Source organism: Pleurodeles waltl, chromosome 5, assembly GCF_031143425.1.
Source record: "Pleurodeles waltl isolate 20211129_DDA chromosome 5, aPleWal1.hap1.20221129, whole genome shotgun sequence".
In the NCBI taxonomy this organism is placed as follows: Eukaryota; Metazoa; Chordata; class Amphibia; order Caudata; family Salamandridae; genus Pleurodeles; species Pleurodeles waltl.
The window spans coordinates 262,428,898-262,454,203 of NC_090444.1; the positions used below are offsets into that span (position 1 = coordinate 262,428,898).

At 41.5% G+C, this 25,306-nt stretch overlaps 1 protein-coding gene across 2 annotated transcripts in view; it reads left to right on the forward strand.

Moving 5' to 3' along the window:
- PLEKHH2 (pleckstrin homology, MyTH4 and FERM domain containing H2) overlaps window positions 1-25,306 on the forward strand; it is an 812,518-nt gene that overhangs the window by 471,725 nt on the left and 315,487 nt on the right. For both annotated transcript variants that reach the window (XM_069233993.1, XM_069233994.1), the window contains one exon: window positions 18,503-18,613. In XM_069233993.1, the coding sequence (XP_069090094.1) occupies window positions 18,503-18,613 (111 nt within the window). The remainder of the gene's footprint in view (window positions 1-18,502; window positions 18,614-25,306) is intronic.

Sequence of the window (25,306 nt, forward strand, 5' to 3'; positions counted from 1 at the left end):
ACGTTTTCTACATATGTACAACAGAAATTATTTCTCAAAGCATTATCAGGCCTTTTAGCTACACATGCATTTTCTTCTGTAATTCCCCAAACAGAAAACAATTCACAGTTTTTCTTAGCACTATCAGGCAGTTTATCAACACATGTATTCTCAGACATGGTCTGCCGTGCTACTGTGATTCCCCAAACAGAAAACAATTTCTGTAATTCTCCAAACAACAAAAAAACAATTACACTTTTAAAGTGTGCACTTAGAAATCTACCAACTCGTCAACACCCTCTTAATCACCTCTTAATGACCGACCCCACGACTCCTGGTACCAATTGTAGTGCTTTTTCTCTTATCTAGTTTCTAAGCACTAACATAACACAACAGAAATGCACTTCTGAGGTCAAAGAAGACTTTTATTGTTGTTAATTCTTCCCCAACCACAATATTTATGAATGACGAATTAGCTTTCAAGTCCGCGTTAATCAAACAAAATATATCAGTTTGCAATATACACAGCAGGTTATATTTATAAGATATTGAATGCAAAGCAAAACAAATACTTCACCGTGTGAGAACTATCTACAGCTTCATCTTTCTAAGGTCTGCAAGCTGATGACCCCTGTCAGCCGCGAGAAAGAGAGATTCATCTACCCACACGGGATTGCTGGCAGCCTGCGCCAAGCTCCAGCACGAGGTCCGGAAGATTCGAATCTGACTCTCTGCAGCCTGTTACATTCGTTACAAAGGTGTGCCCCCTCCTCTCAGACCTGGGAAACTGAGCAAGCCTTTTGGAGACTGGCCAGGTCTCCAAGACTACTCCTGTTCCCAAGCTCAAGCGAAGAAAAAACAACACCCATGTACTCTCTCTTATCATGTCTAGTCTACTGTGGTGCAAAAACACAGCTTGGAAAAATACAGCTTGGATTCTCAACTGCAATGTCTAACTCCACGTTAAAGGCAATGGGCAGCTAACCTAAATATCAAATGCAATGTCTAGTGTCATGTCAAAGCCAATAGGCATCTAAGCTGAATACAAAATGCAATGTCTTATATCATGTCAAAGCCCATAGGCAGCTGAGCTGAATACAAAACTAATGCAATGTCAAAGCCCAGAGGCGGCTCAACTGAACAAAACATACCATGTGCTACTGGTGAACATTGAGCAACTAATATGCGCAGTGGTGAAACACAAAGTCATTGGTCAAAACAAAATTCAACAAATGGCAGTACAGGTGGGTAACAGTTTGGCTTTGTGTATCCCCTCTAGACAGCCAAACACAATGGGAGCTTACATGTGACTCGATGGGCCATCCTGGGAGGATGGGAGGAAGGATCTGGGCACAGCCTAATTTTCACCTGTTTAGGCTGTGTCCTGTCCCCACACAAAGGGTTGCATAACCCCCTGTAGTGAGTCTGTAGCCAGGGCAGGAAGGGCAGGACCTTTGTGCACTTGAAAGACCTGACTTTGAAGTCTCCCCCACTTCAAGGACCCAACTAGTGTAAGTACTGGATCTCTGACATCACCCACTCAGTGCACTTATGGGCTGGTGAATACTCTGTGAGGAAGAAGGACTCCTATGCTGTTGAAAGACTGCACTCTGCTGGACTGCCGCTGTTCCCCTGCATGTGTGAAAAGGACTGGACCTGCATTACTTGAACCCAAAGTGACTCTAGGCTGGTTGGCCTCCTGATCTTCAGTCTCAAGGACAAAGTCTTCCAACCACTCTGCTTCTGCAGCTGGACTCTGCCATCTGTGAGTTTGCCCTGCCAAGTGGTGCCATCCCAGTCCTGGACCCTTGGAAATGGGCCTTAGGTGTTTGTTCAAGCGGAACTGACATATCACCTTCGGAAACGCAACGGCCTCACTTTTCCTGGTGCGGAGTCTTCAAACCTCTGTCGATGGAAGCCTCTATGACGAATCTCTGCATCGCAGCTTCTGCGCTCATCGGAACTGAACCGTCGCCTCAACTGCACAATGCATCCTCAACAACGGTCTTCACATCGCAAGCCCTGGTATCTGGGTCCTCAACATTGACGCAGCCAGGAACTCGTGCCCTAACTCCGCCGCATCTCATAACTGACACATCAACGCTATTGCATGGACACATTCCATGAATTCCCTTTACTGCGTGGTTCGGAACTGACACAGTGCGCTGCAACCATGATTTAAGGTACTTTGGCTCAGCTGTCCAACTGGGTCCCTGTAGCAGGCCTGATCTCCATTGTGGTTAACGGGAACTTTTGACTGTGTTCTGGTCTGGTGTGACCTGATATCCCCGGTTGGCCCTTCTTGCTTCTAAATGCTATCTTACAGTTTAGTCTTTAAAAATCCATGTCAAGTTCTACTTATTGTATTTTTGTTGTTTTGTTTGTGTTTTATTTATTAAATTCAGATCTATTTTTCTAACCTGGTGTGGAATCTTTTTGTGTGGTGTTTTTGCTGTTTCACTGTTTGAAGTGCCTCTTTTAAATAAGTCTCTTATCCTAAAATCAAATCTCTTTCCAGTAGCTTTGTGCAGTTCACAATCATAAACTGATATGGATCGTAGTCTTTATAATAAATCATGTTCCCCTGCCTTGCTTTAGTAATCTTTGCTTCATCTTGGTTTCTGTAAATCTTGTACTTTAAAACTGCTGTTTTGTTCTACCTGTGATTGTTTAAATTTCTCTCCTAGTTTTTTTCCCTCTACTTTACTAAGCCCTCTACCCCCCTACAAGGTATGAAGGCAAAATACACCTCAGTGGCTAACCACAGTGTGTTTAAGAGACTACTTGATCCACGTTATGTTTTAAACTGTGTTTAGAAAGTGTATGTAGCACTTGTTTTTGGCTTGAAAAAGTAATAAGTTTAAGTGTGTGAAAAAGCTGTATTTTGGTGGCTTCAGAATTGGGCCTTACCTGTAGAGCTTAATCAGGAGGCTACAAAGTATGGCTTGAGCCTGTCTGTATCCAAGGAAATTCTGAATTCAGGAGCACCTCTCAGCCCTATGCCCCAGTAGCCTATGTTTGCTGATTGGCCCTCTATCTCCCAGACAACCCTGAGCCATCCTGAAGCACTTGCACTGGCTTTTTAAGTTGGTGGAGGGAACCCCAAGACAGCAATCTCCATTTTGTGACTCCAGCTTCTTTGTGTGCCCTAAAGAGCATAGTGAGCAAGAGACAAAGAAGGTGGTAGAAATACAGACTTGGTACTGTGTATTTTTGAGATTTTAAAAGTGCTTTTCCCCTACCTGTGACTTTTTAAATTTACCTCTTGGTGTCTGTGAATTTTGTACTTTATAACTGCTGTTTTGTTCTACCTGTGATTGTTTACATTTCTATCCTAGTTTTTCCCCTATACTGTACGGAGTCCTTCCATCCCCACTCTCCCTACAAGAAAAAAAAAAGCAAAATACACCTCAGTGGTTAACCAGAGTGTGTTTGCAACAGCTTACTCTGCTTTATGGTTTGAACTGTGGATATAGCACTCGTTTTTGCCTCGAAAAATGATTAGTTTAAGTGCGTGAAAAAGCAGTATTTTAGAGGCTTCAGCAGTGGGTCTTACCTACAGAGCTGAATCAGGAAACTACAAAGAATGGATTGAGCCTGTCTGTCTCCAAGGAGAGTCTGAATTCATGAGCACCTCTATCCCCCTGCCCCAGCAGCCGGTACTTAAGGTCACTTGGCCCTTATAAAAGGTTTTACTGGTTGTTGCACCTGTGCTCTGATTGGTTGCTAGGGCTATGCCTTCTACTGGACTAAGGGCTTAGGGATTGAGCTCTGGTCGGCTGTTAGGGCTAGAGTTCTGATTGATTGCTAGGGTTTCTATTGGGCTGAAGGCTGAGGGCTTAGGGTTTGGATTTTGATTGGCTGTTAGGGCTGTGATTGGATAATAGGGCCAGGCCACCTATTGGCTCTAAGGTTTAGGGTTAAGGTTCTGATTGGTTAAGGCTAGGGTTTCCATTGGATAATATGGCTATTTAAGCCTAGGGTTCAGGCATTCAGGATAAGAATGGAGAGGACAAGGGCAGTTGGCTGTTCAGGTCGGGCCTAGGGCCAGACATGCTGCCCTTTTTGCCACACACCAGCAACCACCTTAAGCCATCCACATTCACAAACATACAAACATAATATTAGTGAATGCATACTAATCATGTGCCACAAACAAACCTCATACAGATTTCAATGTCTCAACAACCACTACAAAGCCCCACAAACCCACTTCTATACATACAATTCAAATATCACTCACCAGCAGTACTTAACATGCAAATCCTTCTCAGAAACCACCAGATCAATATCCGCTCTCACTACTGCACACAAACAAAACATAACACACACACCAGCACATCAGAATCACATACACACACACACACACACACACACACTTTCACAAAACTTTCCATCACAATTTAGAAACATACACCCACTCCCACCCTTATGACTACACAAGTAACACACATCCTAAACCATCTTTACTCCCAAATTTTCTATCTTCACCAACAACAAAAACACAAACACAACAACTCCCAATGTGATCCACAGGCTCTTCCAACCACCCCAAACAAAATAAACAACATGCCAATCTTCACAACTTTGCTTCCCCATATCTCTTACACAACAAGGCTGCTCTACAAAAACAACACAACCCACCCTTTATCTCTCTCAACAACCGTCTCCATCACAACACACGCAGTCCTAACAAAATGCCTTCTAAGCTTGCTGGGCAAGGGACATGATATAGAAAAACAACACTATTGTAACTCTCATATAGTTAATACCAGCATTAATGACACACCTGCTACAAGTTCAAAACAAACTGCTAACTCTTCTAAAAAAGAAAGTCACACCACCACCAAAACACAATCTTTAAACTGCCTACTAATAAATGTGCAGTCACTCTCTAAAAAAAAAAGCACCCCATCTACGACCTACTCACTGACATAGAACCTGACTTACTCTTCATAACTGAATCATGATTGAGAAATGACATAGCTCCAGTGTTGAATGAAGCCGTTCCACCAGGCTACCAAACTATCACACAAAATTGTATAGGCAAAAGAGGAAATGGGCTAGTTCTTATATTCAAGCAAACAATAAATCTCACTAAAACTAATGACATTTCCATACAAGGTTGTAAGGCCCTCATCACCTGATGGAGCCCTACACCAACTTCCTTCTGTAACGTTCTCCTCCTTTACAGACCACCACCTAGCAATGCAACATTCCCAGATAAGTTTCTCAGCACAGTTTCAAACCTTATAACACTACACTCCAACCTATGCTTTCTTGGGGACCTAAACATTTGGTTTGACAAACCCAATATGCCCTATCCAAACACTATTAACACTGTTCTAGTCACACTGAACCTACATCAGAAAGTACACAAAACCCACACACATTACTGGGCACATCCTAGAAGGCATTTTTGCAAATCTAGGACTAGTAACCCTTTGAAAGGTAACGCCAGTCACATGATCAGACCACCATTTGTTAGCCTTTTAACTTGAAACACCACAAAACAACACAGCCAAGACCACCTTACATGCATCCACATATCGACCCTGCAACAAACTCAATTTTGAACACTTAGAAAAACAAACTAACAGCCAACATAGATCTGGACACAATAAATTCTGTTAAAAAACTTTGAGTGGCTACAGGAAGCTTTCAATATCCTAATACCACTTAGAACAACAAAACAGGACAAAAGAAAACAAGCACCTTGGCGAAATACAGAACTAAAAAAGATAAAATAACAAATCAGAAGGCTTCAATAAATGTAGCTCAAAACAAACAGTAATCAAGACAAACTTCATCCATGCAAACTTAACAGAATATATAAACCAACAATCAAAAAAACTAAAAAGAAGTACTATTCGGCATAATTCAAAAAGCTACATGTGCAAATAAAGAACTTTATAAAATTCACAAACAATTTCGTAAGCCTCATTGCATGGAAGTGAATCATCCCATTACTCAAGAATTCACAGACAAACTGATAAATCATTACACATCCAAAGCAGAAATATTGGACTACCACAAAAAAAAGAAAAACCACCAACACCAACCCATTTCCAAAAATCCCTTCTAAAAGTAAGCCAACCCAGCCTCTGCATTCTTTTAAACAAATATCAGAAAGTGAATTTATGGATCTTGTCAAAGCATGCTGGCCTTACAGCTGCAACTTCTGATCCTTGACCAGCACACTTTATCAAGGACAATTATTTTATCTACCTCTGCTGACACACCATCAATAATTCTTTAGCTAGGGGAATCTTTCCAAAAGATCTTAAAGGAATCACACATACTCCTATTATTAAAGAAAACAATCTTGGTCCAGCATGACCCCGACAACTACAGACCAATTGCGAATGGTCCTTCCCTGGGCAAACAGAACGAGCAGCATTTGCCCAGATGTCACAATTCATTGAAGGTCACTCCATACTTCCAAACAACCAAAATGGATTCCTCCGCCCAGGAAGAGGCACGGAATCTGCCCTAATCACCATATGGGATGACCTTAAAAACACTGTAGACTGCAAAGGGGTTGCTGCACTACACCTCTTGGGCCTCTCAGCTGCCTTTGACACAGTTGACCATGATACCCTAATACAAGGACTCTACAAAGCCGGCATAGAGGGGGCTGTTCTCAACTGGATCACATGTACCCTCAAAACAGAACAAACTTCATCCATACTCCCCCTTTCTCATCTAAACCATACTTCACAGAAACAGGAGTCTCCCAAGGCTCATTCATCTTTCCCATGCTTTTCAAAATCTACATGAAGTGAAGTTATAACCTGCAATGATCAATGAATTTCAGTTCACATGCTACAACTATGCAGATGACACAGAAATACTCCTTAAACTGGAAAGCCCCAAAGACATTTGAAACTCAAAAATCTTCAGTTGCCTCAGAGCTGTTGATCAGTGGATAACATGGAGCCATCTCATGCTGAATGCTTCCAAAACGGAAATACTCAGATGTGGTGACTGGAAAAGTTATGAATCACTCTGCGCCTGGCCTGAGGATCTGGAGCCACCTCCTAAAGTACCTAAAGAGGTAAGAAACCTTGGAATTACCATGGACTCCAAGTTAACAATGAATGCCCAAGTAGATAAATTAGTAAGATCAAGCTTCATCATCACAGACCATTGCGCTAGAATGGAATAATCTCTTTAAATCTTTCAAGATAGCCCTTGACAATGGGACAGAGAATAGATGAGGCTGCCTACGCCGCCAATAGCATAATCCTGGATTATCCTGAATCCCACAGATACCGCAGAATGGGGAAAATGGTAAAGAGCAGGTCATAATGCACATGGGCCTCCACCAGGGATGGATCCAGAGATCACCGATAGATAAAGATACTTAACACAACTGCACATCACACAATATAATATCATGAACGGAGCATGTAACCGCTGTGTCCTTTCATAGTGGTAGTAGATGTCATGTCAAGGGAGGGATGGAGCGGGGGGGAGAGACAAGTTATCGTTGAACCGAAGTAAGCCGCTGGAAATTATTATTGCATTAGTGTATGATTTGTATCTGACAACTCGTAAATTTATATGCAATAGATGTAAACTACTCAAGAAACAGTCTAGGCTCAAATGATAATGTTATGCAATAACACAAGACTTACTGTAAAGCTTATTACGAAAAATACAAAACTTTTATTTAAATTAAAAAAAAACCTTCATAACCATAAACATTCTGTGATACCTCTGCCCCTACCTGGGATTTCCACAAAAGGCCCAGGCTACTATCTCTCTTGCACTGTCTAAACTGGATTACACTAATGGCCTCTACCACGGATCATCTCTATCAACTATGAAAAGACTCCAATGGATTCAGAACTCTGCTGCCAGGCTACTCTTACATGTAAAGCCACATGCTCACATCTCCCCTGTCTTGAGGGCCTTGCATTGGGTACCGGTTGCCAGAAGATCCACCTTCAAGCTGCTTCATATTACCCACAAAGCAATACATGGAACAGGAGTTCTTTTCATCAGGAATAACATTCAAGATTGGCACCTTGCGTCAAAACCTCACCATACAAGGAAAAGAGAATAGGTGGTACATCTTTCCCTGTTCAAGTGGCCAAACTATGGAATTAATTACCCCTAAATATAAGATCATGGATAACTATCTTATATTCAGACCATTACTCAAGAGTTGTCTCTTTCCTACATACTCACTATACTGAAACACCAGAGTACCACATATCCCTGTGTATGTAAACATTTAAACTTTTATTATTTGATTATACGTACATTTCTAGATATCTGTATTTCTTTGTACAAACATGAATAATAACTATAGTTTAAAAAAAATATATACATACTCAGTAGGCCTGCTTAACAAATGTAACAATTACTTATGCTTAAACACATGCACACACGCATACACACACTTGCACACACACATATATATGTTATTCTGTACTTGACATGTTCATAGGTCATTACATAGTTTCTATATAAATTGTTTGATTAGATGCTTATGAGTCTCTGTTTTATTTATCTAAAACAATTGTTATATAAAAAAAATACATAAATATATTAACTTCAAATATTGCAACACTTGAATGTCTGTGTTTATACAATACAAATTTAAATCTCAATATATTATCTTCCTTATACATATATTCCCTTTCTATGTAAACATGTATCTATTACGCTACTCCTACTGTACAAGAGAAAAAAATCACTCTCGCCAATGCACTTCGCTGTCTCACCCAATACCTCTTTCAATCTATCCTCTATCTCCACTCTCTGACTTATCCCTTCCCTCATTCTACTACTATGCTCTCCAAAAGAACCGTCCTAGACGCTTCCCTCTTCTATCCCTCCTGGCTCACCCAAACTTCAGTTTAATACTGTGATCTACTAAACAATTCTACTAAATTCTTCCCTCATGCATCTCTCATTTGACTCATCCCAAACCTCATTTCACTACTATGATCTCACTAATCCCTTTCTATAGACTCTTCCCTCCTCCATCTCTCCTTTTACTCATCCCAGACCTCATCTTACTACTATGACCTCCCAATTAACACTTTCTAGATTCTTTCCTCTTCTATCCCTACATTATTCTACTCAATTTAAGAAACAGACTCACATGTCCTCTGCTCAAATTAACTCATATTCCATTTTACTAATACACCACTAATCCTTTTGGTTCCAGAGCAGCATTCTACTTGCAGAAAAGCACTTTGACGTCTTGTCAGGGGTAGTACGCGCTATATATAAATACAATTACAATTGCAAATGCTTTACACTTTGCTTCTAGGTTAAGCCTGACTGTTCTGTGCCAAGCTGCCAAAGGTTCAGCATAGGTTAGTATAGGGTTTGTCTGATGCTTATCCTGACTAGGATTGTGGTTTCTGCTTGGCCAGGGCTCATATCCCTGCCAGCGAACTACCCAAATTCTAATACACAGTTAGCTGTACAAATGGTTTAATTTACTTGACGTGGGAGCAGTGGAAAAGGTGAGCTGAAAGTAAGTCTAACATCTAGATTCCTGAATATGTTTGTCAGGGTGGGAGTTGTGCCCATGGGTATGGCTCATTCAAAGAGGCTTGTGTTGCGCGTTCAGCCAAAAGGCACAAGAGCCTGTATTTTGGCACTGTTTAGACAAAGCTCATTTTTTTTCAAAGTCAGATGTGCCTCTGGCCTGATTCTTCACCACTATATATGTATGAAAACGAATTTGTGCATTACCTGCACCCAACATACACCTGAGCTGATAGGGACTAATTATTTGGGCTGGTGGTTGTATGTACATTTTGAGCATGAAAGGACCTGAGGACCCCTGGAGGATACCTTGTAGCACCTCTGAGCTGGACATTTCTGCAGAATCCATCTTATCTTCTGACTGTTACTGATGATTTGATCCATTTGACACCCAACATTCCTGATAGCCTTTTCATGTTTGGACATTTTAATCATTGGTATTACAGGCAGACAAGAGGTTGAGGAGAATTAATACTCTTTGGTGCCCTTTATTCAGGTTCACAAGTAGGTTCTCAGAAATATGTGCAACTCTTCCAGAACTGAAAGTTCATCACTGATTGACACAACCACACTGGAGATAGTGCTAACACTTTTAAGTTTTCAGTGTTGTGTGAGAACTAAATGTAAAGTGTCCCTTCATAGAGCTGAGAGATGTAGACTCCCAATGGTGTCTAATCTCTTCTCCCACCTAGAGTGCCCAGGGTAGAGACAGAAAGCCACATGGAAAAAAGGAACTGGAATAATAAGGGGCCTGTTTCCTTACGCTAGGTCAACCATGCATCAGGTGAGTGGGTTAAGCCTGTTACAAGTTAGTCAACTCCAGTGTTAAATTGGTCTTGAAAATTCTGATCACTGTTTATTTATATATTGAATATTGTATTCAGAATGTGTATATTTAGCAGGATATATCTGCTTCAATCAAAAAAGGACTCTTTGTCAGCTAACAAAATAAAAGCCAATAAAAGCAACAGTAAAAACAAACCCAACACTCAATGTCAGGCCCCACAATTGTGGCGCACCCAAAACATTTATTTGTCAGGAGTAATGTGAAGACAGTACTGAAGGGAACAAAACATGATGACAGAACAAAAACAACAGAATTACATTTCTTCAGAGAACAGCCATTGTAGGCAGGTGCACAGAAGCAATAACTCATGAGTCTTCTGTCCCCATTCAGATCATTCCCTCTATGGCATATATCCACACATGCAGTGTATAGCTTCATGTAGGGCTACATCAGCATAGCCCTCATTGAATCGTCTTGTTGGCATCATGGATACCTACCACCACCAAATGAGCCCACTGGGCTGTGAAACTTCCCATAGGAAAAGCATAAAGGACTGAACTGTGTAGTGCACAAGAGAAAGACAGATTGAAAGGTCACTGTGGGATAAATTGGACTGAACACAGGTGGTGCAGGAGCAGATTTCCACATTACGGCTCCAATGTTTTGAGCTGAACAGAGGAAGGAAAAGATCAGAGCCTTATGGCAAGGCAAGTTTAGTAATCTGTCGTTATTGAGCTAAATTTGCTAGCTGATCTTCACTTAGATTATAAAGCAGGTTTAATTAATGTAGCAGAGAGGACAGTGGATGCTACGTCCCCATGTCCCACCCAGACATGGGACCTATAAGCAAATGAGGAAGGACCACTGACAACAACAACATATTTAGGAGACCATTCATATGATCTCTTTGACTTGAATAAATGTGTGATCATCATTGGGAACAACATAGAGGGAAATATCAGATCACCTGCAACCCAGTGAACACTATCAAGTACAATAGTAAGCCTCAGACAACAAGAAAAGGGACTTACGCTGCTAATGAGTTGTGCTACACAGCTTCCTCTGCAGTAGAGAGGTCCAGCATACATGACCAACAAAAACATCCGGCAGCAGAGAACATGAAGAAGCAAGAGCGGTAGTGATATTTAGAATCATCTAAGACACTTAATTAGCTCCAAGCTATTGGGAATCCATGTTGAGGGCAGAGGCAGCCCTTCCCTGAGACCCAGACGCATTGATTAGCTACAAGATTGTCGTATAGATAACAGAGAAGATGAGAGTTCCCCAACCAGTAGTTGCTATCCTACTGGTCAAAGTGGTGTATCAAACTACTTGGATTTTTGGGAATGTGGTCAACCACATAGTTTATGGAAACTACCTTAAATGCTAATAAAACATTATTAGAGGCATGTTAAGATATAATTGAACCACTGAAGGCAACTTATACAATACAATTTGTCATACCGACTGAGCATGGCTGAAACCTACATAATAGAGGATAATTCTTCACTTAGGACCTCTTACCCCTTGCCAGAGGGTCCTCACTTCTGAAGATCTACCCTGTTTGGGAAAGGTAAGGTATAGGTAAAAGAATACCTTTCTCAAGTCTTCCTTGATCTACAAAAGGACTTCTTTGCTAAAATGTCTGAGGCATAGGAAAGTACTGGGTGAAAGTCATTGAAGTTGAAATCTTCAGAAGAGATACCTTATCAAAACAAAATATTTGATTGAGCCTTTTAGAATCTCTCGAACAGCACGCCACGGAGACAAAGTATGGGAGAACCTCAGAGTCAAGAGCCTGGAAAAAGAGGCCAAAGGGTAAGAAATAAGAGGTTTAAGCACAGATAAAATATCCTCAAGCATTGATGGCCACCAACACTCAGTAAGTAAATATATTCCACAAGGTGGGTCGAGAACAAACCTGTGTCAGATTGATGAAATTCAACTATTTTGCTCTGAAAGACAAGGGGCCTAATGTATCAAATGGTTTTAGTAAATACTGTGCCTGGGCCTGATACCAACCCCAGGGAAAAATAAACGTAGTCGCAGATTTATCTCACTGGGCCTACTGCTTGTAAAGCGCTGCATTGCAATTACATGGTTAGGGGTCACTCCCTGAAATACACATGACAGAATGTATGGTGCCAGAAGATGTGTGAATGAAGATGAGTGAGATGAGAAAACAGAAGATAATCTAGGTGCATGGCCTGGGATGTTGACCAAACTAAGTACAACCCTAGGTGATGATGGAAATGCCAGGGAGATGGAGAACACACGTTTGGTGCATTGACTTGTGATGGGTCACGTGTGAGTGGGGGAGCTATGACGGCCACCTGGGTGCCACAACTGGACGTACGTTATATACAATAGCCGTTGGGATGGCGTTGCACACGGGTGAGGGTGGAGATTGCAATTTAGCCATCATATACGTGGAGAGAACAAGTTGTATTCTTGCTCTGAGCTTGGACATTTCCCTCCATACAAAATGATTAAATACTAGTTTACACACTAACAATGATGGCTGAGAGCAGAAGGGGGCACTGGGGACTTGTTCTATTTATCGCAGCATTGAAACTCTTTGCTGTGTATTGGGGCACTGATGACCCAGAAGAATATGGTTATATCCTATGAATATCAAAAAGAGAAAAACAAATCTGTGCCTGTCAAGAAATCTATTGATACACAATAAAAGACCAAGATTCCTTTTGACATAGGTAAGTAAAAAAGCAGTCTCTATAAGTGTCACCCATGTACTCTGTTCACTTGCGAAAGAGGTATAAAATTGAGACCCGTGACAAACTCAAGAAAAAAATCAAAGATCACTGAGAGAGGTTAGTAACTTTTTAGGTATTACAGTTGATGATGGCAGGTTCATACTTTTATTCAGCATGTTTCCATGTTCCCTTTGGTTAGAAGTATGTTTATAAACCTGCAAATTGAGCAGAAAAAGACGAGACTGGACTAATACCCAAGGAAAAGAAGAAGAGATTCAATTAGGTAAAAAAAGCATTCACTTGTTAGAGTTCAAGAAAGAGCTTTGGATTTGCACACTGTGAGAAATGGGTCCTGGGGCACCTTACAGGCACTGACACAGGTGACAACATTTCACTCACTATTACGAAGAGTTGTAATCCTTTTTTCAGGAGTGCTGCAGATAGGTACTCATACAGGTATCCAGGATGTTTATTAGGACACTGTGACCGATTCTGTTGATGCCTAAGATCAGGAATACGAGGTAGGTTTCTCTACTGTCTGTTAACTGTAGTGTGTCATTGATAATGTGCAGCAGAGCCATTTCTGGACTGCAGCCAGACCTGTACCCAAAATGGGTTTTATCAAGAAGATTAGTTTCAAGTGTGAATTTTAAGAGTGAGAGAAGACACATTTGTAATTGTCCTGCCATGTCAGGAGGTAGTTGTGATGGGACACAAATTGCTCAAATGTCTAGCGGCAGAGGAGTGTTTGTTGAGCATGGGTGTACCTTGTGCAACTTTGAGTGCATTGAAATTCGTCTAGTTTTAGAGGCACAAAGTGATTTTGATAAAGCTGCTGTCAGTGTTGTCAGTAAGATGTTTCAGTAAGTAGGTCAACCGAGAATCTGATAAGTACTTAATGGGCTTTAGTTCTCCATGTCCTGACTATAGTGAGCTTCTCCCTTACAACTAGTACAGTTCATCACCAGGACAAAATGGTGATGGATCGTTAATAGATGCTGACATTGTGTATGCCGTTAAGAATCATGTTGAGTTTTTGGCACTCTTTTCAAAATTGACATATGGCAACTGCTGCCTTGTGTGGTTGGATTAGAAGCTTTCTTAGCAATTTCAGAATGGTTATTGGCTTCATTTATTTGATCGTTGAAGTAATCTGCTTTGGAGAAAAGAGCATACCCTTTAATATTATTTCCTTTCTTTGCAACATATGTTTAAGTAGTGGTCTTTGGCAATTATTACCAGGCTTTTCTTGTTTCTTTGACAAGCATCTTCTCTTCTGTTGTAACAATAGGAGAATAGGACATCGTCACTCAAAGGTGGTTATATGCTGTTTCCTTTTTCCACAATATTTTTATAAGGTTTTCAACCATCAGATAAATGAACATAAACATGGAAAACTGTTGATGTGGATTCGGGCCACCTTTTTGAGGCATTTGTAGACCTGAAATCTGCTTTCAACCTTGTTCTACGCCACAAATTGTGGGAAGTCATGAGTAGTGTGGGGGTTCCCTGTTCTATGTTAAATATAATCAGAGACACCTACACTGGCAATTGTGCCAGAATTCGATGGGGCCCGGAAGGTGAATTAACTTCAGAGTTTCCCACAACCCGTGGCGTGAGACAGGGCTGTGTACTTGCTCCCACACTGTTCCTTCTATTTGTCAATGCATGTATCCCTTACCTTTTGGAATGTCCCAGCAATGCCCCCAAATTGGGAGGGCAAAAGATTCCATGTCTCCTATGAGATGACACTTTGCTAATATTTCAAACAGCTATAGGTCTCTCAAATTTGCTTTCGAGGTTCATGGACTTTTGTAAAGATCAAGGTCTAGAAATCAATTCATCAATAACCAAATATATGGTGTTTGGGGACAAAAAGCATAAGATGAGGAGACCCATTCACCTAGAGGGTGTCATATTGGAACGAGTGGGTGCTTTTGATTATTTAGGCCTAAAATTAGAAGATTCACATAAATGGCATGCCCACCTCCAGAAATCAACAATGTGCTTGAAACAAAGGGGGGGTTGTATTGTGAGATTTGCAACTAGATCCCCCAGATTTGCCATGACTCCTGCTCTAGAAATATACAAATCTCAAGCAAAGGGGGGGCTCTTTATGGAGCAGAGTTGTGGGGCCACTGCAACCTGGAGGACCTGGCAAGGGCGGAAAACTCCTTTTTAAAGATGCTGCTGAGAGTTCCTTCCAGCACCCCATCCTTGCCTATCCGAATGGACTTAAATCTTCTCCCAATTAACCAGATTGCCGCCCTAAGGCCATTGTTGTTCTGGATTTGTTTATGGTCACTAGATTCTTTTATTCCATATAGACTTGGGTTGATCAATTTGGTGGGCACTAACATCACTACAAAAATTAAGTGGTGTGCTTACATAGAACGGACCTTTTCTAGCCTTGGTTTGGGGACTTATTGGAAGGACCCTTCTTCCATTCCTAAAAAGGCAACACAGATTTTGAAGGATGCATTTTGGCTTCATGTTCAAACTTCGCAACTGGCTGAAGTTTCGTCCTCTTCCATGACTGGCAGCTTTTTACAAATCAAATGCCATTATGAGTTCGAGCACTATATGGACATATTACTCTCTCCATTTGCATGCGCTCTGTATACTAGATTTAGAGTAGGGTATCTTCCTTTGCGTACCCTAACCTATAAATGGTCCAACACAAATAACAGATCCAAGTCATGTCCGATGGGCTGTAAGAATGAAGAATCTGTGATCCATGTCCTTTTTCAATGTCCTGAATATCGCAAACAGAGGGCCCTTTGGATCATCCCTTTATGTAAACGAATGGGTTTTAGGAATTGCTCATCGGCTTTGAGAGTATTTAAGTCAGACCCATCTGTGCAAATGGCGTGTTCTTTGGCAAAAAGTTTTGAATCCATCTGGCATTTCAGAATTGGAATCTTAAAAAATAAAATACAGTAACTGATATTAGAAGTAGGCACAGCAGGTTATAGTTGTGAAATATAATGTATGGCCAGCAGCTCATTTTAGATATAATTTAGATAACATTGCATGCCTTCACTATATTCCAATATCTATGTAAATTGTTAGGTATTGTATTTCGCTGTTTTAAACTTCTTGATTTTAGGGTATTATTTTAAATTTTAATACTTTTATTTCTATTTTTATCTTCTTGATTGTTTTGTATTGCACTTTTATGGTATATTTTTACCGAAATAAAGTGATGATGATGATGATGATGAACATAAATACAGCTTTAAGTGACATTTGATGGACAATAAATCAATAAGGCCATTGGATGCCAAGGACTGGACTTTCACTTGTCCTCTGTGGGTTTTTTGGGCCTGATGTAACAGCATTGGAAAATTACAAGCCAGTTTAGTTCTGAAGCAAGAAAGACAGTTTTCCTTCATTGAAAGTCATTATCCCCTGGTACAGCAGATAATGGGTAATAAATATTCTTCCCACCCTGAATTCAGCCTTGAGATTCAGCTGCCAAGGCTGAGATAGAAATACAGTGATACACTCCCTTACCATCCCACAGAAGGTGGCTCTGCAAAATACTGCTTGTTAATCCTATTTGTTAAATCTTAAAGGGTGTGTGTGTGTTCTGTAGCTGAGTTTCATGTGATCTAAGCAAGATTAAGTCAGTCGGGTTTCATGATTTTGGCATACACACTCATAAGTCCTCTGCTTAGAGCAGCACTAGTTTGCCAGGTGAGTCAGACAATATTTAACTGAAATTCTACTGCACCTACATACACATATGCATACCACGTGAGGTTTGTTCAGTTAGGCATTGTATGGCCTGATATACAAAGATATTTTACCTTTGCAAAGCCTGCCATTTACAATATCACAGGGTCTGAGACCACAAAATACAACTTTCTACTCTTTGCAAGAACCCTTTTATGAGTCAGAAAAGTCCTTCCGACCTGTAAAAGGGGTTTTATGTCACAAGAAGTCATAAATTGAGATCTGCCTAACCAATAATCATTATGTAATGTCATATTGCAACCCCCTGCTAATGTACTATTTGTGTTTCACCTATTAGTACTTGGTCGCATAGCACATTGTATTCCAATTTCCAAATCAGACTGTGTGCAAATCACATATCTCTGTTTTGGGAATGGAAATAGTACATTAGGGGTCTCAAACTTAAATATTACATTTAGAAAAGTGCTAAAACATTCTGCACATTCTGCACAAATGTTTTGTGAATGTTTTCTGATATTGTGAACCAACCAATGCACTAATAGTCATCAGGCAAGTTGCAAACCCTTTTGATTGTCTGCTAATCCAGAGACGGAGGCCTGCAAAGGACAACAGACCTCTGTCCCTGCATTTGCATTTACAAATAGGAAAAAAAAAATTAAAGCAACCTCGGTCTTTTAAAGGGACCAGTGTTGTTTTATAAAACAATATATTTCCTATTTGGCAAAATAATTTGAAGTGCTGAAACTGGCACCATACCGCTTAGCGATAACCAATGGAACGTATATAAAATGGCAACATCAAGGTCAGGACCCTGGAGAGTTTTTCAGACACAAAAGTAAAATTCTTGTTATCTCTGTATTAGTTTATGAAATCACTGGACGAATGCGCTGAATGTGAATTCTAACTCTCCATGCCTTGAAATTATGTTGTAAAGCAGTGGTTCTTAACCTGTGGTCTGGGGACCACTGGGGGTCTGCGTAGCCTTTTCAAGGGGTCCACGACTGCTTAGAAAATGAAATAATATTAACAGATTAATAAGGTGTACATAAATGAAAAGAAAAAAGTAAAATAAAAAAATTAAAATGTTCTGTAAATGTGAAGGAACTGAAAATTAGCAGCTAAAAATGAAGTTAGTATCCTCATATTGACTTGTGGGAGCACTGCAAATGCATCAACCAAAATATAGTATGGGTGATGAGTGGCCTCAATTAAATTTAGATAAGCTCCAACCTCCCCATATAAATGTTGATGTTTTTATATTTGTTTGTGAGTAAAATAAAACATTTCATCTTGGTGTATTTGTTTGATGAATGCTTGTTTTTATATTTTTTGTGCATTGTTTTGAGGTTCAGATTATCGAAAATGCTTGGCTGTGACCCACTCCTTCCAGTGATCACTCAGTTGGGGGCCCCTGGATTCGAATAATGATTCAGTAGGGGTTCCAAAGAACTCAAAAGGTTAAGAACCGCTGTTGTAAAGTATGTTGATTCCTACAGGTTTGGTAATTTCACATGCAGTTTTACCTCACATTTGTAATTCTGCACACACCAACTAAAAATTGCCAGATTATGCTCTTGTAAAACAGGCAAGAATATGAGAAGTGAAAGAGGAAAATTACTACACAAACAGATTTCTGCGGTAATTCCCCATTCCATAGTAAGAAAACTTGAAATAGTGTGGTAGTACCGCACGCTGGAACTTCTAATCTCCGCAGTATCTGAACTCCCTGTGTTCAAGGTTGTGACCACGCTTTATAAAGAATTAATACAAGAAAGAAAATAAAATACACATACTTTGTTTCATCCCTTAGGAACCGTGGGAAAAGTCTGGATATTTATTAAAACTTGGTGGTAAAGTGAAGACATGGAGGCGGCGGTGGTTTGTTCTTAAAGGTGGCGAATTATTGTACTACAAGTCCCCAGTAAGTACCAAGTGCTTAGTGCGTGAATTTTAAAATGTATTTATTAACATTTTTATCTTTTGATTTCAATCATCAAGCAGCATAATGCAATTCGGTAACGTGAAAAGCTACAGAGAACACACTATTTTATTGTTGATAAATTTCTTTAGACAACCACAGTTCTCTTTGCTAGCTATCCAGTTATACACGGTGTCTAAATAGTAGTTGTACTCAAAAAACAGACTTAAACAGAAGAATAAACCGGATACTAGAATTATGCACAAGATGCCGAGGAAGCTGCCAGATGCGTAGGGGGCAACCGATCTGGTCAGGTGTCTTGTCTCTGGAATTATCACATGATAGATGAAAGATGAACTTTGGAAGAAGAGGAATAAGATAGGTCCTGGGTTAAAGTTAAGGGCAGAACAGTGCTTTGGCGCATGTGGGTTACACCATAGGCACACAGTGAATGTAGGAACCCATTCTTCAGTATGTGGGTTACATTCATTTCTATTGTTAATTAAGCCAGTAAAAGACAGACAAAACACTGTCAAACACAAACTGCTCTTACACACACAGACATACTTAAACATGGCGATGGTGGTTGCAGCGGTGTTGTTGGGAGTAGTAGAAGTAGTATTACTGGTAGTGGTGATAGTGGTGGTGATGGTGATAGTCGTGATGATGCTTGTAGTTTATTGGTGGTAATAGTACTCATAGTTCCGGTGATGCTAGTAGTGTTGATGGAGGTAACAATAGTGATGGTATTTGTAGTATCTGTGATGATGGTATTGGTGGTAATGGTGATGATAACTGTGGTAGTGGTGTGGTAGTAGTAGTAATGGGGGTGTTAGTATCAGACATGAGGTGGTGAGATTGAGGTTGTGGTTATGGTGGTGGTAATGGTGGTGGTAATGGTGTTGGTGATGGTAATGGTGATGGTAATGGTGTAATTTCAGTGACGGCAAAGGTGGTGATAGTGATAATGGCGTGGGTAATGTTAATGTGTGGTAATAGTGGTGAAAATAATGGTGAAAGCAATGGTGGAAACAGTGGTGGTTTTAAAGGTCATACTGGTGTAGTTTTGGCTGTGACAATGGTGGTGATGGTGGTATATGAAATAATGGTGGTGCTGGTAACAGTGTTAATAGTAATGGTAGTGCTTGTAATAGTGGTGGTGCTGGTGCAAACAGTGGCAGTGTTAATAGTGGTGGTAATGGAGATAATTAAGACAATGATGGTAGTGGTGAAATGTCGTGGTGATAATAGCAATGGGGATGGTAACAATTATTATGTAATGATCATGGTAGTGGTGTTGATGATAACAGTGGTAGTAGTAGTAGTAGTAGTAGTGTTGGAACTGTGTTGCTAGTGATAATCTGGTGTGGTAATGGTAGTAGTGGTAGTAATGGTAAAGACAGTGGTAGTAATGGTGGTGGTAATGTGGTGTCAGTGATAATGGTTGTGGGAAAAGTCAAGGCTGGACTGGCCATACAGTGCATCTGGTATTTCCCTAAGAGGCTGGAAGGGCAGGGGGCACTTTTGTTACTAGAGGGGTCAGTTGTGTAGCAGTGCAGCAGTTTTAAAAGCACTGCAGAGTTCCTTGATCCAACGGTTTTCAGGCAACTTTAAAAGTGCCAAAATAACTCTAGTGATTAATATACCTCCTGGAGAGAGGTTGGATTGTTGTGTAGGGAAAGTTTTGACTCATCCAAGAGAGCAAAGAGGGTTAGTATGCATGCTGCAAAGAAGGTGTATTATGCAGATTACAGAAACGTATTTAATGTTCATAGCTCAGTGGGATACTGCTTTTGTCATAGAGATCCTTTTGTTATTGTGCAGTTCATAAGTTACATTCATAATCTAGCACAGTGAGATATGAACTGCCATCAAAGAGCTAATGCAAACTACATGGTACAGGTTAGAAAGTTATGTTGTTTCCCAGTTTTTGATTAACCTATGTTTGCTAAAAAAAGGGTTGATTTGGGTACATATAATTTGTCATTAGTAATGTCAACCCTAACCACTGTGTTACATTCTGAATCCTGTGTTTATTCTGCCCCATGCAAGCACTCTTAAAAAAATGCCTACCAGTGTGGATGGCATGTGAATCCTTCACCTTGTAGTCCCCTTTGTCTTATATAATATTTTCAATATACTGGTAATGATGGTGGTGGTATTGCTGGTGGTGGATGTGGTAGTAGTAATTCTTGTGGTGATGTTGTTGGTAGTGTTGATGAAATATTCATGACATAGGGTAAAGTATTTTTCCAAGTACTGGCATCAGGGGGAGACTCCTCAAAAAAATCAACGCTACCTTCAAACCACTGCAAAATGTAAAATCAACAATGATGGGTGAAAAGAAGCAGGAACTACCTGGGCTGCGACAAAAAGAATGACTGGTCAGAGAAGGTGCCAGGACCACTGTGAGCTGCAGTGAGGAGGGAAGGGCAGAGCAGGAGAAGGGACTGGACTGCCTGAGCTGTAGCAAGTTGAATGGCAGAGATGAGAAGGTGCCAAGCCCAATGTGATATGCTTTGAGATTGCAAGAGGAGCATTGAGGGAGCTAGGACTGCCTATCACACTTTGCTGTGAATATATAACTGTACTTCGCCCATACTTTACTGCCTCCCACTTGTATCGTGCCACCTATCAGTAAAAAAGAGACAGACTGGAACATTCTAATTGGCGCAACAATGAATTAGTTTAACCCGGTGCTGACATTGCCAACATGTAACATTATCTCACTCGCTGAACCATGCACAATGCTCGTCATTATTTGATGCTGCTTTACTGTACCACCTTGCCACGCCAGGCTGGGTGGTTTCACAGGAGTTACCGGCGTGTGCGGGGAATAGTGGTTTGCTCCAGCATAAAGCGGGAGTGTGAATAAAAGGATCGCTTGGGTGGGACTGGAGTCATTCACGTTGTACCTAAAAAGTTACCAAGTCTCTGTCATTGTTGCAGTACACCAGTCCCAGCAACGTGCACTGCAACAATAACAATGGCGATGAGGCGGGCACACAATCCCTACCTGTAGTGAAATATGTCTTTTTGACACTGACTTTGTGTCGCACCACTTTGCACCTGGATCAGTTGTCCAGTGTTCACCAGTTGCAGACTACATTTTTTATTCAGTTTAGCTGCCTTTTGACTTTATTGTAGGGTTAGACACTGCCATGTTAATTCCATTGTAAACTGTGTTTGTTTTCGTGCTTTTTCGCACCAAGGGCTTTGGTTGATAAGGATGTACTCAGACGGCCCGGGAATGGCCTTCTTTTGATTTAGCATCTTTGGACTGTGGCCAAATCCCAACGTGTTATTTTCAAAGCAGACCTAAACTAATCAGCACGTTTTGAATTGCTAAATGAGGGTTTTTTTCCAGAAAGCTCCTTTTGGTTCTTTAACATATAAAAGACCCAGTGCGACAGGGAGAGTAAGAGTGGTCTCAATCAGGATTCTTGACGTCAGATGCCTGATACCTGTCCGGTGAAGATGGTTATCTTTTCCTCTTTTGCAGTCGAATGAGTTCATCGTCTTGCTGGCATGAGAAAGATGAAGAGCTTGGCAGGCCCTACGGTGATGGATTTTGTACTGCATTATTTGCTTTGCATAATATAATGTATATACATATATTTGCTGTGTACATTGCAGTTGAGAATCATTATGGTATATTTTCCTTTCATTGCTGTGACTATTTTTAAACGTGTGCTTTCAACATGCTAACCTCCTTTTTAGGAACCTCGTGGGGAAATAATAATAAATGTCTTCTTTGAACTGAAGTGCATTCCAGAGATTTTTGTCAGCTCGGTCATTAGTGAAAGCAAAACACTGCCCCACTGCCAAGCACCGTGAGCAGACCCTAGGCCGCACTTCCTGCATCGCACTTTCCTGCTTCACAAGAGGAGTGCTCCAAGTCACGAGGGAGGCGGCCCATGGGCAATTACAGCACATACATGGCCTCAGCTCCAGTTTTCTGCTGTGTTGCCGTCTGCAGTGAGACAATTACACCAGCGCGGTAAGTGCTGCCCCGCCCATGTGTCCTGCCACAAGCCCTGGACCTAGCTCTGATTACCACTAAATTCACTTATCATTGGGGTAGAGGCTGGCTCAACCATGTGACACATGGTGACCTCACTTTTCCTACCTTGGAATACCGAAGGGCTGCTCCCCAATGCACCCTGCCATTCCTTACAGAGGGAGTGCTGACACCTAAACCCTACACGTAGCTGAGCAGAGTGACAACAGCCTGGTACGCCCAGAAAAACCCCACAAAAAGCAATGCATATATAGCCTTAGGATCTCCACGACCTCAGTAGGATGGCATCCATTTCTGCAACAGAACCATTCATTGTTGATGGAGCACCATCTGCACTAGTGCCAAAATTGAAGGATTGGGTGGAACGTCTCCAATTCTACTACAAAGGGGCAGGTATTCCAGCAGAGCAGGCCCCCCCCTACTGCATTTAGGTAGGAAGGACATTCACAAAATATAAAAGACTCTGTTAGAAAACAGGCCAAAATGATATGCCACCCTGCTGCAAGCAATAAATGGCCACTTCAAACCAATGGAGAACAGGGATTATGAGTGGTTTATATTTAGACAAGCCTGTCAAGAAGCAGAAGAGTCCCACGATGCATTTCAATATTGATTGATAGAACTGACACACGCCTGTGGATTCTCGGTCAGCAGGAGGAAATCAGCCAAATAATACAGGGGTGCTCATCAACAAAACTAAGGGAAGCAATCCTCCAGGAGCCAGGAAAATCACTCCAAAGTATTCTGATCTTGGGGAGGTCCAAAGAACTGTCAAAGGCCAGAGTCTCCCACATGGAAGCCACCCTCCACTGGCCGGTCAAAACGGAACAGGACAACGACGTCCAAGCACGTCCGAAACCAACAGCCCAGAAACTGTTGCAAGACAAACTCAAAGAATGTGGATACTGCGGAGGTCCTTCCCACAGAATCAGTGTGTGCCCAGCAAAAAGAAAAGGATAATCTATGTGTGGGAAGTATAACCACTTCACTAGAGTCTGTCACTCCTCCAAGTCCAAAACTCCCAAAGAAATTGTACAAGCAGTCTCAGGCACTCCCTACACCTCTGAAAACATGGACATTGATAGAGAGGACTATGTCATTCACACTGTCTTCACCATCAGAGCCGCCCAGTTCATACGCTGCAATCTCCCGCAATACCAGATTAATATAGGAAGCTAGCCACTCACAGTAACCATTGACACTGTGGCTTCCACTGAACTGTTGTCAGCAAGCATCTACTACTCCCTCGGAAACCCTCCCCCACTGAAGAGGGCAAAAATCAGAGTGTTCGCATATGGCGAGACACAACTGATATCTCTGCTGGGATATTTTTAATCACCCGTGTCCCAACGAGAAATCAGCGCTGGCTCCACTGTCCATGTAGCCAAGGAAGGACATGACATGCTGGTCAGTGGGTAAATGGTGGAAGCTCTCAAACTAATCTCATTCGCTTAAGGAGTACAAGAAGGAAAGATCTCAGCACTACTAGGAGAATTCTCAGACATCTTTAATGGCATCTGCTGCTTACATGGCAAAGAGGTCAAGCTTCACATCGACCAATCCATCCAAACGGTTACCTTGAGACACTGAATTTTCCAAAATGCCATCCGTGAGGTGCTCTGTGGCCTACCCGGAGTCATCAACGCAACCGATGACATACTCCTCTATGCCAAGTCTATGAAAGAACATCAAAACAGCTATGTGGAGTCCTTCAGAAGATAAGAGACGCTGGCCTCACCCTGCACAAAGAGAAATAAGAACAAAAGATAAGCTTCTTTGGGTACACATTCTCAGCAGAAAGCATAGCGCCAGACCCAGATAAAGTGAAGGATGTCTCCAGCGCCCACCAACACATCAGAACTAAGGAGCTTCCTGGTAATGGTTAACTTCTACAATCAATTCATCCCTGACCTCACAGGCCTCACATGGCCCCTATGAGCTCACCACAGCAAATACCCCATGGTTCTGCCGACCTGAACAAGAAAACGTTTTTCAAAAGACCAAAGAGGTGCTGTCAGCAGAGTCCTACTTTGAACTTGTCAAACCATCAAATTTCGTGGTTGACGCAAACCCGAAAGGACTAGGAGGTGTACTTACACAGCAACAAACACATGGCAAAGGGGCTCCGGTGGCATAGGCAAGCAGATCGCTTACCAAAATAGAGTGGGAGGTCATCGCCATACACTGGGCATGCAGGCATTTCCACTTATGTCTACGGCCTTCCCCTTATCATCACCACCAACCACCAACCACAAACCTCTGATACCCCTGTTCCAATGATCAGCATCAGACCCCCTTCACACGTTGAAAAGTGACTGCGACGTAGAGTTCTGGTCTGGTTCCACCAATCCGGTGTACTATCTCCCCCAGCATCCCCGAGCAGCATCCCCCAAAGAGGAGGAAGAAGCGTAAGTGACGGAAGCATATGTGCACTACGTGGCCAAACGATCTCACCCACTGCCACTCTCCCTAGAAACTCTGCACATGCCACCGATTAAGATAAGTGTCTATAGTTTGCACTAGCAGTGATCAAATCAAACGATTAGAAAACCCTCAAGACTCATTGTTGTAAAGGACGCCCGAGGCTCGAAGAATACGGGAGTCTTTATTCCATGTCCGTAAGAGCCGTCAACAAATGCTAGTGGATGTTTACTTAGAAGGCCTCACCTTGTCAA